We start from the raw sequence: 17114 nt of genomic DNA, 5'->3' as shown, positions 1-17114 counted from the left end.
TTCTTAGCATGTGAAGATTGAAAAAGCATTGCTGTCAAATGACTGACATGTGATCAGTGGGTGGCTGCCGATCCCAGTACGGCTTATAGAATCTGGGCCTATATGTCCATAAGAAGTGCCCTGCTCAGTAGTTACCGACATTAAAGTGTTACTGTGCCTTTTTTTTCATATATCATTTTTCTGCAGAAACACGAAACAACAATAGCTTAATGCCCAAGTATCATCCCAACTTTTGGCTGGATGGAAGATGGCGCTGTTGTGCTCAGACAGAGAAGCTGGCAGCTGGCTGTGCAATGTATGATCCGACCAGGGATGGTAAGACTTATTTGTGTGTGACTCTGGGGACTTAGACTAGTACTGAAGCAAACTTTGCACACAAGAAAAGAATGGACGCAGAAGAAATAAAGGGACGAGAAGGGCAGCAGCCTCTCCTGCCGGGTAATACCCTTTTGAATATCGGGCCCAAAGATTTTAAGAAATGGTCACCTCTTTTTGGATGGAGTGCGCTTTCTGAAAGAAGGGGGTCTTTTGCAACCAAAACACTTCTGGAAACTATTTACGTTCCTCTTGCAATATACATCTGATGTTGCTGGGGGGGGGGGGGGGCCCTTTGCAACCAAAACACTTCTGGAAACTATTTACGTTCCTCTTGCAATATGCATCTGATGTTGCTGGGGGGGGGGGGGGGGTCCTTTGCAACCAAAACACTTCTGGAAACTATTTACGTTCCTCTTGCAATATACATCTGATGTTGCTGGGGGGGTGGGGGTGGGGTCCTTTGCAACCAAAATACTTCTGGAAACTATTTACGATCCTCTTGCAATATACATCTGATGTTGCTGGGGGGGGGGTCCTTTGCAACCAAAACACTTCTGGAAACTATTTACGTTCCTCTTGCAATATACATCTGATGTTGCTGGGAGGGGGGGGTCCTTTGCAACCAAAACACTTCTGGAAACTATTTACGTTCCTCTTGCAATATACATCTGATGTTGCTGGGGGGGGGGGTCCTTTGCAACCAAAACACTTCTGGAAACTATTTACGTTCCTCTTGCAATATACATCTGATGTTGCTGTGGGGGGGGGGGGGGGTCCTTTGCAACCAAAACACTTCTGGAAACTATTTACGTTCCTCTTGCAATATATACCTGGTGTTGCATTGTTTATATGTCTTCTTAAATCCCGAGAAGACCCAACATGACCTGCTTATATGCATTCTCTCAAACTGTGTGCTGTTGGCTTACTTTTTCTCTCTTAAGTGAAAATTCATATTTTTCAGCCTCAAAGAAGCCTCTTCCTCCTACTCCTGAAGACAACAGGGTGAGTACAACATGCAGGCTTCAGCAGTGGCTTGCGCGGTCTGATTGTGGCGGTGGTAATGTTGAACGCTCCCTTCTCAAACAAACAAGAGCAAATCCGACCCTTCTGCAGTTAATATAGAGGCAACCAGACCACAAAAAGAACTGCCTCGATGCTGAGACTTTATTGGAATCCACATGTGTTGTAGACAGTTCACAATCACATATGTGCATAACAAAATCAAACTATTATCAACAAATTGTAAAGGTATTTTTGGTCAGATTTTTACTTTTTAGCTATATAGCTAGCAGACAAAAAAAATTACTACCCTGTGAACTGTCACTGCAAACAGAAAGTTAATCAAACGAGCCTCAGACACACTGACTGAATATACAATTCCAAGTCAGGTACTTTTAGCCAATAAGGCAACATGTCCTTAATCATCGGCTCCTCTTTTTTTTTTTTAATAATTCTTTATTCAATTTTTTAAAACATCCATACAGTGCATCAGAAAATATAACAAATGGTACAGTTAACCCTTTCAGGACCAAGGGACATATTTGTCCCATAACTTTAAAATCCTATAAATTTTGATTGGGATAGTCTACAGTTCTAAATTTGATATGTACGGATTCCATAGGATACTGCCTTTATGTAAACAAACTGGTTCCGACATTCATTCATTAGCGTCGTTGCCAGATTGACGAGAAGATTCACTTGCCACACTGTCCATAAGCCAGAAGTGTGATTTTTTTAAAAAAAAATAATGATATTTCACAAAAAAAATCAATTTTTTGGCATCTGCAAGCCCTTTTTACCATAAAAATGTCGTCAAAACCACAAAAATTGGCCTACGATCCTTATGGTCCTGAAAGGGTTAAACAGCACTAATTACTGATACTTATTACTCCTCATCTTTTGTTATTACCCACCCTTCTTTCTCGCATGTACCGGCACAATGTTATTATCTTATAGTTTGATGCACTTCACATAAGAACGTAAGAAATGCCTTCACCGGATCAGACCGTGGTCCATCTTGTCCGGCGATCCGCGCACGCGGTGGCCCATTTAGGTTCTCCTTTTTGTAGACCCGGATTTCCCGTATCCCTCAATATGGTTTTCAAGAAGGTGTGCTTCCAACTTGCGCTTGAAACTCGGAACAGTAGTCTCCGCCACACCCTCCTCCGGGAGAGCATTCCAAGCGCCAACCCCTCGCTGTGTGAAACAGAACTTCCTAACATTTGTCCTAAACCTGCTGCTACTCAGTTTCAGGCTACTCAGTCCGTGTCACCTCTGAAAATGTTAGTAATGCTGTTTCCTGGTCTATTTTATCAAATCCTTTTAATATTTTAAGTCTCTATCAAATCCCCTCGCATGTGTTAATGCTTGTTAATAATATGTGTTCCCCCTTTAGGGAACACTCACATTGTTGGTATTGTATTGTATTATTTTACAAAATCAATAAAACTCTTTGAATAGTAAAAATATCTTTCCCCCCAACCTCCCCCTCCTCCCTCCCATCCCGGATGTGCATGAAATTCTATTAAGGATGTGTATCTTACATAGAAACATAGAAAGTGACGGCAGAAAAGGGCCAAGGCCCATCGAGTCTGCCCACTCCATTGACCCACCCCCCTAGTTAATCGCTCTCTGATGACCTTTTCCCTCGTAGAGATCCGACATGAGTATCCCAACTGTTCTTAAAAACTGGCACGCTGCTGACCTCAACCACCTGTACTGGGAGCTTATTCCAGCTGTCCACCACTCTTTCAGTGAAGAAGTCGCCATGAAACTTCCCGCCCTTTATTTTCAGCGGGTGTCCTCTTGTGGCCGAGGGTTCCCTAAGAAGGAAAACATCATCTTCTACCTTGATGCGACCAGTGACATACTTAAACGTCTCAATCATGTCCCCTCTCTCCCTACGTTCTTCGAGAGAGTATAGCCGCAATTCGTTCAGCCTTTCTTCGTATGAAAGATCTTTGAGCCCCGAGACCATCTTGGTGGCCATTCGCTGTACCGACTCGATTCTCAGCACATCTTTGCGGTAATGTGGCCTCCAGAATTGTACGCGGTACTATTGATTGGTTACAAAACTTGCTAATGGGCCCCGAATCACATTAAAGTTTTATTATGACCAATTATTTCCGAATTCATACATTCAGAATGATAAAATAAGCAAAGGGATAATCATCGGCTCCTCTTACATGTCGGGTGGGAAGTTCAGTTAAAAACTCAGACAAAATCCGAGAAAAACCTGAACCCCACCTGACTGTAGAGCAATAAATATAATTAACAGTGTACAGTCACACAGCAGTGTGCCACAGAGTTAAACAAAACACAAAAAAGCCAAGTAGTTAGCTGGGGGAAAATAACAGCTATAATGGTTCCTCCAGGCCAGTCCAGAAACTGTCTCAGCTCCGGTAACACACACTCTGGTACCACAATGGCTGGCTTCACATAGTAAGCACACAAGGAGCTAGCCATGCTTCAACACTGTCCTACATATAGTTCCCACGGAGTCCAGCTTCGTATGTTGCAATACCTCATCCCAGAGGCAAACTGTTCTTCGGCTCCACCTTAAGGAGGCTCAGGCTCACAATTCACATTCTTCCCAGAGTGTACTAACTGTGAATTTTTATTAAAGGAAGATTTAATTATGTGGTTTAATCAAATAATAAAGTATATTTAATAATTAGATAGTAGCTTTGATGTTTTCAAAAGCAGCAAAGCAAAGCTGCACCTTCAAATAGATATAAAAAGGATGGAGTCGGTCCAGAGGAAGGCTACTAAAATGGTGTGTGGTCTTCGTGATAAGGCGTATGTGGACAGACTTAAAGATCTCAATCTGTATACTTTGGCGGAAAGGCGGGATAAGGGAGATGTGATAGAGACGTTTAAATACCTACATAATATAAATGTGCATGAGTCAAGTCTCTTTCATTTGAAATGAGAGGGCATAGGATGGAGTTAAGAGGTGATAGGCTCCAGAGTAATCTGAGGAAATACTTTTTTACAGGAAGGGTGGTAGATGCATGGAACAGTCTCCTGGAAGAGATGGTGGGAAACAGAGGGCCTGGGATAGGCACATGGGATCTTTCGGAGAGAGAAAGCGATAATGGTTACTGCGGATGGGCAGACTAGATGGGCCATTTGGCCTTTATCTGCCGTCATGTTTCTAAGTTCATTGTCTTTGAGAGAAAAATGGAGTCTTGCCCTGTGCAGTTTATGCTTCCTCTTTGTAGCAAGACTGTTGCAGTACTAAGTGGGTTTAGGACATAGGTGGTAGACCAGGGATCCCAACATGGTCCTCAAGAACTACCTAGCTGGTCAGGTTTTTGGAATAGCCACGATGAATATGCATGAGATTTATTTGCAAACCGTGTAAGGACTATGATAACATGAGGAGACTGCTTAAAAAGAAACTTAGAGGAGCAGCTGCAAGAGTCAAAAATGTACATCAGGCGTGAATGTTATTGAAAAATACCATCCTGAAAGCCCAGACTAGATATTTTCCATGTATTAAAAAAGAAGGAAGGGAGACCAAACGGCAGCCGGCGTGTTTAATAAGCGAGGTAAAGGAAGCTATTAGACCTAGAAGAGAATGCTACTTGGGATCTAGCTAGATACTTCAGACTTGGGTTGGCCATTGTTGGAAATACTGGGGCTTTTTAAAAAAATTTTTTATTATTTTATAAACTACAACAGTGTAATACATTTAATTGAATCCAGAAAAATATTAGAGATTACACCATTTTATACAGTTAGTATATAGAATCATAACTTTACCCACCCACCCTTTATCAATTATCAATAATGCAAGACATCTTTATTTATTACATTGATATGAAGAATTGGTTCATAGACAATGGCGCGAAAGACAAAAGCGTGCGCCGACAATTGAGCGCAGCGCGCGCTGCCGCGCCACTCTAAATTACAGTTTTTAGGGGCTCTGACGGGGGGTTTTGTTGGGGAACCCCCCCCAGTTTACTTAATAGACATCGCGCCGGCGTTATGGGGGTTTGTAACCCTCCACATTTTACTATAAACTGAACTTTTTCCCTAAAAACAGGGAAAAAGTGAAGTTTTCAGTAAAATGTGGGGGGTTACAACCCCCACAACGCCCCCACAACGCGGCGCGATGTCTATTAAGTAAAGTGGGGGGTTCCCCCCCACGCCTTCCCGTCGGAGCACTAAAAACAGTAATTTAGAGTGGCGCGGCGGCACGCGCTGCGCTCAATTGTCTGGGCGCGCCTTTGTCCTGGCGCGCTTTTGACCCGACACCGAAGAATTAATATCAATTTCTCAATTACCTCTCCCTTCCCCACCCTCCACCCTCCCATGTGTAAGGAAAAACTTAGAAGAAAAGTACATAAACCATTAATGTGAAGTAGCAAATAAAGTCAATGGACTCTATACTTTGTTAAATAAAACACTGGATCCCAAACATTCTGCATTCATTCTCTCATATTTGTATGTATTACATACATTTGTCCACCAAAAAGTGTAATTTAATCTATCATGGCTTTTCCAATTTTTTGTGATCAATTGAACAACTATTCCAGTCAAAACCAGGAAAAGACGGCTTTTCTATTTATCAAGGGGAGGTTTAATGTGTAACATAGTACCACAAATTATGGCTTCATATGTCAAGGGAATTTCCGATTCTAAAACAATATTTATTTGTCCCCAAATTGACTTCCAGAAACTAAATATCAATGGACAAAAAAATAACACTGGGCTTGATGGACCTTTGGTCTGTCCCGGAATGGTAATTCTTATGTTCTTATGTCAATGCTAATATATATCATTGTATTAATTCTGAAAATCCCAAAACCTGATTGAGAAATAAAGATTTGCAATGACATTTTTCCTTGAAAAATGACTTGGAAGAAAAGACTTAATATAGATTTGGAGTCCTTTGTCTTTGATTTTATGTTTACAGCAAACCACTTTTCTAAATGCAGCTTTTATATATATATTTATTTTTATTTTTTTGCAGTTTCTGTACCCTTTCATTCAATGCACACGGGTTAAATCGCATCATCTTTATCTTGCAGAGATCTCTATTAGAAGATGACCAACCTTGTGTCATCGCTTTGTATGACTACAATACCCAGGATCCTCAGGAACTGATGTTACAACGGAATGAAGAGTACCTCCTGGTGGATAACTCTGAACACCACTGGTGGAAAGTACAAGACAAGAATGGGTAAGGGACTTGTACTGGGAGGAGGGGGGGGGGGGTCATAACTTTTCAAACTTATTTTTTCTTAAGTAGCCCAAGACTATAACTGTACTGGGCACTGATAATTATCGCTTATTTAGTACTCTTTGAGGTGACATTTTATTGTATTTTATTCATATTTATTTAAAAACTTTATAATCCGCCTAAAACTAAGCAATAACACACACAAAAGTATATAATATTAACATCTACAATGACACACAATTCTGGAGGCCACACTACCGAAAAGATGTGCTGAGAGTAGAGTCGGTGCAACGGATGACCACCAGGATGGTCTCGGGGCTCAAGGATCTATCGTACGAGGAAAGGCTGAAAAATTTGCGGCTGTACTCACTCGAGCAACGTAGGGAGAGAGGAGACATGATCGAGACGTTTAAGTATATTACCGTCCGTATCGAGATGGAAGAGATTCTCTTTCTCAAAGGACCCTCAACCACAAGAGGGCATCTGCTCAAACTCAGGGGCGGGAAATTTCATGGCGACACCAGGAAATATTTCTTCACTGAGAGAGTGGTTGATCCTTGGAACGAGCTCCCGGTGCAGGTGATCGAGGCAAACAGCGTGCAAGAATTTAAGAGCAAATGGGATGCCCATGTGGGATCCCTTAGAGGGTTAAGCCAAGGGAACCTGTCACCAGGAGTGGGATCCCTAGGATAGTAGACTTGGGGGTGGGTCAGTAGAGTGGGCAGACCTGATGGGCTATGGCCCTTATCTGCCGTCATCTTCTATGTTTCTATGTAACAATTCTAAAAGCTACAATAACCTTGTTTACATGTTGCATTTATAATCAGTAATTTTGTTCCACTTCAGATATAGAATCTAGAAATGTAGTGCATGCTTGAGATTAGAGGCCCATCCAAATTCCTCTTTCTCCGCACTTTTTAAAATAAAAGCCTAAATCCATCAGTAATTCAGATTGGGTAATATACCTATGAACAAAAGCTTGGCCGTGTTGGGTCAGATTACAGGTCCATCAGACCTAGGGTTACTAGACGTCCGGATTTCCCCGGACTCGCCCTCCTTTTGAGGACGTGTACGGGGGTCCGGATGACTTTTCAAAACCCGGCACTTTCAGAAGCGCCTAGAGGTGCCTAAGGCAACTTCCAGCGCAAGCCATGCCCGTGCCCCTGAGCGCTTCTGTAAGCGTGACACCAGCACTGCAAATGAAGGCACCGGTCAGCACCTTCTTTTTTTTTTTTTTTTTAGAAAACGTACTTCCAGATTGGTTGGTTAGCCGACGGTAGGGTGCCCTACCACTGGATAACCTTCGGCGCGTCTTTGAGAATTTCCCTCTTAGTGCCCAATTAATTTTTCTGCAGGTCCTGGACTCTAATGGAAAAATTAGCGTAGGACCTACAAAAAGGGGGGGGGGGGAAATAAAGCCCTATTTTAGAACAGCATTAAAAATAGATTAGCACATGTGAAAGCTCCACTTTAAAACGAGCTAGGCCCTTTTTTCACATGTTATAGCAAAAAGGCTCTTTATTGTGAGTCATTTGTTCACTTGTTTTCATAAGAAATCATTTTTCATTGTTGTATTAGCTTTGCATGATCATATTTTGCTTTTTTTTTTCTGATAAATGTTTTACAGAATTTGACTTTTCGTGCGGATGATCTGACATCCAAAACAACATGGTGAAAGTTTTTAGGGAAAAGATGAAAGTTACCATTTTCTCACAAACACAAAACTACTACTACTACTATTATTATTAAGGTTCAAAGACAAAACTGCCGAAGACAAAGGCGCGCGCCGACAACTGAGCGCAAGACGGAAGCGCGCGCCAAAGAAAAAGAGTATTTTTAGGGGCTCCGACGGGTGGTTTTGTTGGGGAACCCCCCACTTTACTTAATACAGATCGCGGCGGCATTGTGCGGGGTTGTAACCCCCCTCATTATACTGGAAACTTAACTGTTTCCCTGTTTTTTAGGGAAAAAGTGAAGTTTTCAGTAAAATGTGAGGGGTTACAACCCCCCAAACCCCCCACAACGCCCCCACAATGCGGCGCGATCTGTATAAAGAAAATTGGAGGGGTTTCCCCCCATACACCCCTCGTCGGAGCCCTTTAAAACAGTCATTTTCTTCGGCTCCGCATTGCGCTCAGTTGTAAAGAGTAAGAAAACAGTTCCTGCTCGAAAGAGCTTACCATCTAAACTCTATACTTTTTTATGCTTCCTTATAATGCTACAAATAAACAATGAATTTCTTAGGTTTGGTGCCCATTGAAGAGATTTCTCTTTCCTCTTCCTTCAAACAAGCATTGTAGCCATTAGCAGCAAAGCTGGCAACATACCAAGTTCCAGTAGGGCTGTCTTAAGCCAGGCCTGGTTTTGAACTTACACCCCAGAGCAGTATGGTATTTGTAGGCCCAGATTCTACTCATTAACATCAGTGCTGCTGGTCCCATAAGGCATTTGGATAATATTGACAGAAACCTAGGAATGGACCGAAATGTCTGTACTGGAACTGAATAAATTGGCGGCTTTGTAGCAGTTATAGCAATTTCGTCAACGACTAAACATTCTCCGAGATTTCTTCAGCACTCTTGCAAGGGGGGTGCTGAAAAGTTCTCAGCCCAGCCAACCAACTTCCTAAATTCTGAGCCACTGTAGCTGAAAAGAGTGTTAGCTTATTTTGTTAAGTGCCTATTTGCAGAAACTAAAATTCTATTATTTTGACATGGTTTCAGATCATCGATTCAACCATATCCACGTCATTCTCTCTTCTGGGATGGGCTGAAAACTTTTCATCACCCCCCTAAGGGCTTCAGAAAACAGAGGATGGGTTGAGACATCCAGGTTTTACTTTTATTGAAAGCAGTGAAAGTAAGGAGGATAGATAGAGACATCTGGGTTTTATTTCCACTGAAACCAATGGAAGTAAAACCTAGTTGTCTCAATCTGTCCTTATTTTTTCTGAAGCCTTCTGATAACTCTGACTTTATGGGGAGATCACATTAGTCCAGTGGTTCCCTACCCTGTCCTGGAGGACCACCGGCTAGGCAGGTTTCAGGATAGATTTGCATGCCTGCTGCCTCCATTATATGCAAATCTCTCTCATGCATATTCATTAGGGCTATCCTGAAAAGCCGACCGGCTGGTGGTCCTCCAGGACAGGCTTGGGAACCACTGCATTAGTCCATCTGTCTATTATCTCTTATCAGAAACAGGAGTTAGGAGGGTGTGCTTTTGTTTAACATAGTAATATAGTAACATGGTAAATGTTGACAGATAATAAAGGCCTGCATGGTCCATCCAGTCTGCTCATCAGTCTGCTCATCATCTGGCACACTGTACAGGTTCCACTTCTTCATGATGAAACACTGGCATCATGATCAGGACAATCAGCAACTTATCTTGCCTACCCCATATAGGCAGTGATATGATGCAATGTTGGAACATACTACTACGATACTGTTGCTTTCAACCCTATAGAGAATGTCACGGTGACAAAATTCATCACCGTTCCCGTCCCCGTCCACGCGGATAACCACTGGAAACCATCTTCATGTCATTCTATAAGGAGAGAGGGAAGAATCAGAGTATAATTGGGCACAACCACTGACCCGCAAGCTTTGCTCTGAAGAATGCTGGTGTAGAAGGACTGAGGTTGAAACAGACACTACAGAATGACAGTCTCTGGTATCCAGAGCAGATATTGTGATGTCATAATGTCTCATTCCACCAGTGCCTAAGAGCCAATCACATCAGTGATGTCACAATGGCTTCATTATCCGTGGCTCACATAAGAATCAGAGTATGAATGGCCACAACTACTGATCCGCAACCTTTGCTTTGAAGAATGCTGGTGTAGAAGGACTGAGGTTGAAATAAACACTAGAAAATGACATGGGATTATTTCCCGCGGTTATCCGCGGGGACGGGGACGGTGATGAATTTTGTCACCGTGTCATTCTCTACTATCAATGTCTTCCCCTCCCCCACTGCTAACTAGCATCAGTCATTCACTAATATCAACTTTAAGAGTCTATCCTTTCTCCCCTTATATGCTTTGAATGTGATATGAAATGTGCAGACTTAATCTCTGTCACTCTTTGGCAATTTTGGTGCACAGACACCAAAAGTCTGCCTGGCGTCAATCCTACTTCCCAACTACTCGAGTTGCCATCAAGGCTCGCTCCAGCCTTGATCCCGATTTGCATTTATGGCACCCAGACCTCAAAATTCTGCCCAGCATTAGTCTCGCGTCCCAACCTCTGGGGCTGCTTTCAGCGCTCACTCCAGCTGCGATGTCATTTTAGGTTTTAAATTAAGAGTGAGGATAGGAACCATTGCTGAATTTCGTGCTGGTCGTTTTGATAACTCCAGAGTTACAAATCCATCACGCTGACAGCTGTCTGTTTTTACTGCGGTTTATACCTTTTGTACTTGTTAAATCAATTTGAAGCAGTTTGTTCATTCTTATTTTACACTAGGGGTGTCCAACCTGCGGCCCCGTGAAATATTATGTGCGGCCCCGGTTGAGGGCGATGCAGTGTTTTCCTCTGCTGCCCCCGGGTGTTTACCGTCTTGCTGGCTCCTTCCTCTGTCTTGCTGCAGCGTTTGCATGGCCCCAGAAACATTTTTTTCGGTCAATGCGGCCCAGGGAAGCCAAAAGGTTGGACACCCCTGTTTTACACATTCAAACGCCATGTTTTTTTGAGGTGCACTAAAATGAACAGAGAATAATTGACTTAAAAAGGTATCAAAGACTGAAGAATGTTTAATGTCATATGTCATATGTACAGGCATGAGGGATATGTACCTAGCAGCTACCTTGTGGAAAAAACACCAAATAATCTCCAAACTTATGAGTAAGTGATTTGCTTCTATTTGTTGTGTCTTGAATGTGTTGTTGGGGGGGGGTGGGGTTGTTTTCCTTTTCATCCATGCAGCTTTAAACTAGGGGACAGGACATTTTGTTGTTGCATGTTCAAAGCAGTTTACATATATTACAAGTACTTATTTTGTACCTGGAGTAATGGAGGAGTAAATTCTATAAGAAGCGCCCAAAAGCTAGACGCCGAATTAGGCACCGATCAGTGCGATTCAAGCAAAATCGGGCGCTGTTTAGTGAATCACGGTGAGCGGCGCCTATTTTGGAGGCGCCCGAGAAATAGGCCAGCTCTAGGCGCGACTAAAAGTTAGGCGGCCACGCGAGCGCTTAAGCACGCTTAAGAGCAGCGATTCTGTAACAAGGCGCCGAACACGAAGCCACGCCCACGCCTAGCATGCATAGCGCCTATTTCCTTGAAGGCCGCCTAAATTTTTAGAGGCGCCTTGTTACAGAATCGCGCTCTCTCGATAGGCGCCTGAGTTTCAGTTCTTGCTGATTAAAAAGCTTAATTGAGCTCGTTATTCATAAGAACATAAGCAGTGCCTCTGCCGGGTCAGACCAGAGGTCCATCCCGCCCAGCAGTCCGCCCCCGCGGCGGCCCAACAGGTCATGACCTGCCTTAATCACCAGAAGGGGCCCCCTTGCCCCCTAGGTTTCTCATCGAAGTCCTATCTTCCCATCAATGTCCTAACCCTCCGGCCTTGCACCTGCACGACCTGGTGAGCTGTCTATACTTATGCAACACCCCAGCACCTCCCTCAGTACCCCACGATCCCCTTTTCCCTCAGGAATCTGTCCAATCCCTGTTTGAATCCCTGTACTGTACTCTGCCGGATCACTTCCTCCGGGAGCGCATTCCATTTGTCCACGACCCTTTGGGTGAAGAAAAACTTCCTTGCATTTGATTTGAACCTATCTCCCTTCAGTTTCTCTGAGTGCCCCCTCGTACCTGTCGTCCCTTTTAGTCTGAAGAACCTGCCCCTGTCCACCCTCTCTATGCCCCTAAGTATTTTGAAGGTCTCTATCATATCCCCCCTGAGCCTCCTCTTTTCCAGAGAGAAGAGCCCCAGTTTATCCAGCCCTCTCAGCATATGGGCAGTTTTCCAGCCCTCTTACCAGTTTCGTTGCCCTCCTTTGGACTCTCTCAAGAACTGCCATGTCCTTCTTGAGGTGCGGCGACCAATATTGAACGCAGTATTCCAGATGTGGGCGCACCATCGCTCGATACAGCGGCATGATGACTTCCCGCGTCCTGGTTGATATGCCCCTCTTGATGATGCCCAGCATCCTGTTGGCTTTCTTCGAGGCTGCTGCACACTGTGCGGATGGTTTCATGGATGGATCCACTAGCACACCCAAGTCTCTCTCAAGTCCGGTGTCTTCCAGCAATCTCCCCCCCATTTTATACTTGAACAACGGGTTCTTTTTCCCTATGTGCATGACCTTGCATTTATCTACGTTAAAGCACATTTGCCATTTGTTTGCCCAGTCCTCCAGCTTATTGAGGTCCCTTTGCAGTTCCTCATACTCCTCCCTGGTCCTAACTCTGGCGCAGAGCTTGGTATCGTCTGCAAATTTTATAACCTCACACTTTGCCTCCATTTCCAGGTCAATTTAGATAGGCGCCTGTCTAGCTGGGCGCCTCCAAAATAGGTGCCTAACCTTAGGCGCTGGTTACAGAATTTGGGCTTAAGTGATTTGCCTAGGGTCACAGGTCGGATTACCATATTTGGAGCCTCACAAACCCAGACGCGTGGCCCCGCACCATCCCCGCCTTGTTCCACCTCCGGCCCCACCCCCCTCAAAGCCTCGCATTTGTCCCCGACGAGCTCCGGCCGCGTCTGGAGGGCCTCGAGCGTGCGCGGATGTGTGTGACATCAGAGGCCAACCAGATGCGGCCAGAGCTCGTCGGGGCTCTCCACAACCCAGACAAACTGCCGGGTTTTGGAAAGTCCTTCCGGGAACCCGGACAGTCCTCTAAAAAGAGGACATGTTTGGGGCTTCCCGGACTTCTGGTAGCCCTAGTCACGGGGAGCAGTGCTGGGATTGTATCCACCCACCTCAGGGTGCTGAGGCAGTGGCTCTACTGCTAGGCTACTTCCTCACTTCCAGCACAGTTAGAACTGGTCTGTGATCCAGTGTTGGTGTCATCAGCCTTAATTTTCAACTAGTCAGGGTTTTTCTGCAGTTTCCTGTCTAGAACAGCTATTATAATGACAGCTCAGCAAAGGGCCAGAGACACTTGGCTCCCTTAGAATTTGGTATGCATGCTCTTTGTCTGGCTACGAAATGTTGCTGATTTTTAATCACTGGGATCATCTTTTCTACCTCCCTTCCCCAAGCCTGTGAACATTTGGGTAGATCAGGCTTTCCAACCTACAACCCACGCTCCAGAACCCAGCCCGCCAAGTGCTTTTCTTCTGGCCCTCAGAAGCTTAGCAATTTTTGTGGTGGGCACAGCAGAAGTCTGCATCCGCACTGCGACTCGGCCCTGTACAAGCATGAGCCATACAGTGCTGGAAGTTGAGGCTGATCTCACAGTTTTGACCCAAACGTCCGGCACCGAGTGGCTCAAGCTGGCAGAGAGCCCGGTTGTGGTGGGGAAGCAGGAACCCCACTGTTTCTTCTGAAGCTGAACCTGGGTGAGGAAAAGGAAACGGCACGAAGGCTGGGGCGGTTACGTGGGTGAAATGGACTGGGTGAAGGCTGAGGGTGAGAGCAAGACTGGGTGAAACCTGTGGAGGAGACAACGCCCGGTTGTATTTTGCCATTATTTGATGAAATAGGAGGTAAAATACGATGGTGCGTCTTTTGGCTCCCCAAATGTTAAAAAAGAAAAAATAAATGTGGCCCCTGTTAGAAAAAGATTGAATATCTACCCCAGATTTGTCCAGACAGTGACAGTGAGTGAGGTTTTTTTTTAGGCACCATCGCATATGCGCTTAAGTGCCATATTCAGCACTTAACTGCTTAAGTGACACCACATAAAGATAGGACTGTGTTTTAGGTGGCCTGATTTGGCGCTTTAGGCCTTTATGTGCTGGATATCGGCACTTAACTGTATAAGTGACGACTACATCCCCGGACAGCCCGCAAAATAGCTAGCTTTCAGTTTAACTGTCAATGGTGACGTTTAACGGCCGCAGAATATCAGTGGAGAGCCTCACACAGGCGTTTTATCTCTTTGAATATCACTGTTGCTTTAGCTGCATCCACAGCCCTAGAGACGTGACTCAAAGTATAGGAGCCGTGCTTGGGAATCAAACCCAGATCTTGAACACAGCAGCAAAGAATATTACCTCTGGGCTGAGCTTACAGGTTATTTACTTATTGACTTGGTTTTCTGTCCCGTCTTCCCCAAAGAGCTCAGAGCGGGTTACAGGGTTACAGACATACACAATATACAGTTAGCAGGTTACAATTTGCCATAGTTACGATACTTTTTTGTCAGTGGCACAGTAAGGAGGCAGGGTGGGAGCGAACTGCCCCGGACGCCGTCTTGGTGGGGGTGCCAGCACCCCTCCGCCCTCCCCTTCCCTCTTTGAAATCTTTGCCAGCATGAGCTCACGCCAGCCCGACTCCCTTTGAAATCACTTCCAGGTCGCAGGGCCAGGAAATAACATCGGAGGGAAAGCCAACGTCAGCGTGAGCAGCAGGCCAAAGAAGCTGCTTGCACTGGCAAAGATTTAAAGGTACGGGGGTTGGAAGGGAGAGTGTGAGTGTGGCAAGAGAGCACAGAAGGAATGGGGGGGGGGGTGCAGAGAGGAAGGGGTTGGAGTAGGGTTCTGAGGACATGTCCGGGGGTCCAGACAGCTTTTCAGAACCTGGCATTTTGTCTGGGTTTTGAAAATAAATGGCGTCGGGAGGGGGCATCTGCGCATGCGATGTGATGTCACACTCGCATGCACGTGATGTCATCGCATCACATCTGCGCATGCCTTCCTGCCTGATGAACAGGCAGTGGGGGGGGGTGGAGCTAGGGCGGGGATGGATGGAACTGGGCGGACCTGGGAATGAATCTAGGGGTCCGGATTTTACCCATGTAAAATATGGTAACCCTAGGCTGGAGGGTGCCACTGCCGCAGGCACCTCCTACCCTCGCTCTGCCACTGCTTTTTATGAGTGCTGAAGAGACCAGAACACTTCCTAAAAAAATAGGGTTATCAAGTGGCCATTTTCCGGCTACCCTAGCTGATTTTTATTTAGCCAGGTTGGCTACCAACACAAGCTGGTTTTTAACTGCCACTTTTCCTGTTCCCTGACTGTGACAGCAGTGGCTCAGCTTGAAGGCAGCGGAAGCAAGAGCTGCAGGTTCTTTTTGTAGTTTTCCCCCCCCCTTCCCGTCTGCATCTCCGCAGAAGCCACAGGGCAGCAGGCAAGAAAGCAGTGGGGCTGCAGGTTTCCTCTGCTTCTGTCACTCCAACACTGTTGCCAAAGCAAAGTAAATGGGGTCAGGAGCCATGATGGGCATTGTACCTCTCCCCCCCCCCCCCAATACAAAAATATCCTACCTATAATCAGGAATCTCCTGCGGAATGCAAAATCTCAGGGGGTCACTGTTTAGCTTGTTCTTTGCCTACACTCAACCACAAACAGCTTCAAATCTGGCATCCAACACTCCCTGCTGTTTAACAGGTAGGAACTGTGAGATTTTGAAGCTCTTTAGGCTCAGAGAGCTAGCAGAGAACTGTTACACAGGGGGGGGGGGGGGATTTGAGGCATGATCTGGGTTGGGAGGTGGAGTGATGCTCTGGAGTCTTAAACGAAGGGTGGTCCTCCAGAAATTACATAAGAACATAAGCAGTGCCTCTGCCGGGTCAGACCACAGGTCCATCCCGCCCAGCAGTCCGCTCCCGCGGCGGCCCAAACAGGTCACAACCTGTCTGTATCACCAGAGGGGGCTCCCTTGCCACCTTGGTTTCTCATTTAAGTCCTGTCTTCCTATCGAAGTCCTAATCCTCCGGTCTTGCACATGCACGACCTGGTTTCTATACTCATTACCTGGTTAGCTTTCTATACTTGTGTTACATCCCAGTTCCTCCCTCAGTATCCTATGATCCCTTTATCCTTCAGGAATCCGTCCAATCCCTGTTTGAATCCCTGTACCGTACTCTGCCTGATCACTTCCTCCGGTAGCGCATTCCAAGTGTCCACGACCCTTTGGGTGAAAAAAAACTTCCTTGCGTTTGTTTTGAACCTATCTCCCATCAGTTTCTCCGAATGCCCCCTCGTACCTGTTGTCCCTTTCAGTCTGAAGAATCTGTCCCTATCCACCCTCTCTATGCCCCTCATGATCTTGAAGGTCTCTATCATATTTTTGTAATGGCCATGCGCTACTTTGATTTTAGATGGTATAATATGGATATGAACAGAAACAAGGCAGAAAGGCTCCTCTTGGATGAGGTAAGGATTATAATTTATTCATTTTTTTTTTACACTTAAAATACCGCACAATCCAAAGTTCTTGGCGGTTTTCAAGAGAACATACACAGTAGTAAACATATTTCAGTACATTGAAAGCTTATCATAAAATGCATTCAGTTAGCCCAATAAAAAAAAGGTATTACCCTATTTCCTTTGTTTTATTTCTATATATTACCTTGGAAAATGGACTAACATGGCCACCACACCATTTCACTCAACACATACTTCGAAACTTAACTAAGGTGGTACAATCATGAACTAAAAGAAAGATCTCAAGATGGGAGGATTTATAGATGGAAAATAGCAAGAGAT

The 17114-nt window shown here is 45.0% G+C and overlaps 1 protein-coding gene across 3 annotated transcripts in view; it reads left to right on the top strand.

Moving 5' to 3' along the window:
* The window catches only part of ITK (IL2 inducible T cell kinase), a 59853-nt gene that overhangs the window by 29906 nt on the left and 12833 nt on the right, over positions 1-17114 (top strand). For all 3 annotated transcript variants that reach the window (XM_033927769.1, XM_033927768.1, XM_033927770.1), the window contains exons 4-8: positions 187-315; positions 1280-1320; positions 6357-6508; positions 11290-11355; positions 16727-16781. In XM_033927769.1, coding sequence (XP_033783660.1) covers positions 210-315; positions 1280-1320; positions 6357-6508; positions 11290-11355; positions 16727-16781 — 420 coding nt within the window. In that variant the 5' untranslated portion in view covers positions 187-209. The remainder of the gene's footprint in view (positions 1-186; positions 316-1279; positions 1321-6356; positions 6509-11289; positions 11356-16726; positions 16782-17114) is intronic.

Source organism: Geotrypetes seraphini, chromosome 18, assembly GCF_902459505.1.
Source record: "Geotrypetes seraphini chromosome 18, aGeoSer1.1, whole genome shotgun sequence".
NCBI lineage: Eukaryota > Metazoa > Chordata > Amphibia > Gymnophiona > Dermophiidae > Geotrypetes > Geotrypetes seraphini.
Note: the sequence above shows the minus strand (reverse complement) of the source record. Positions and strands in the feature narration are given on the sequence as shown.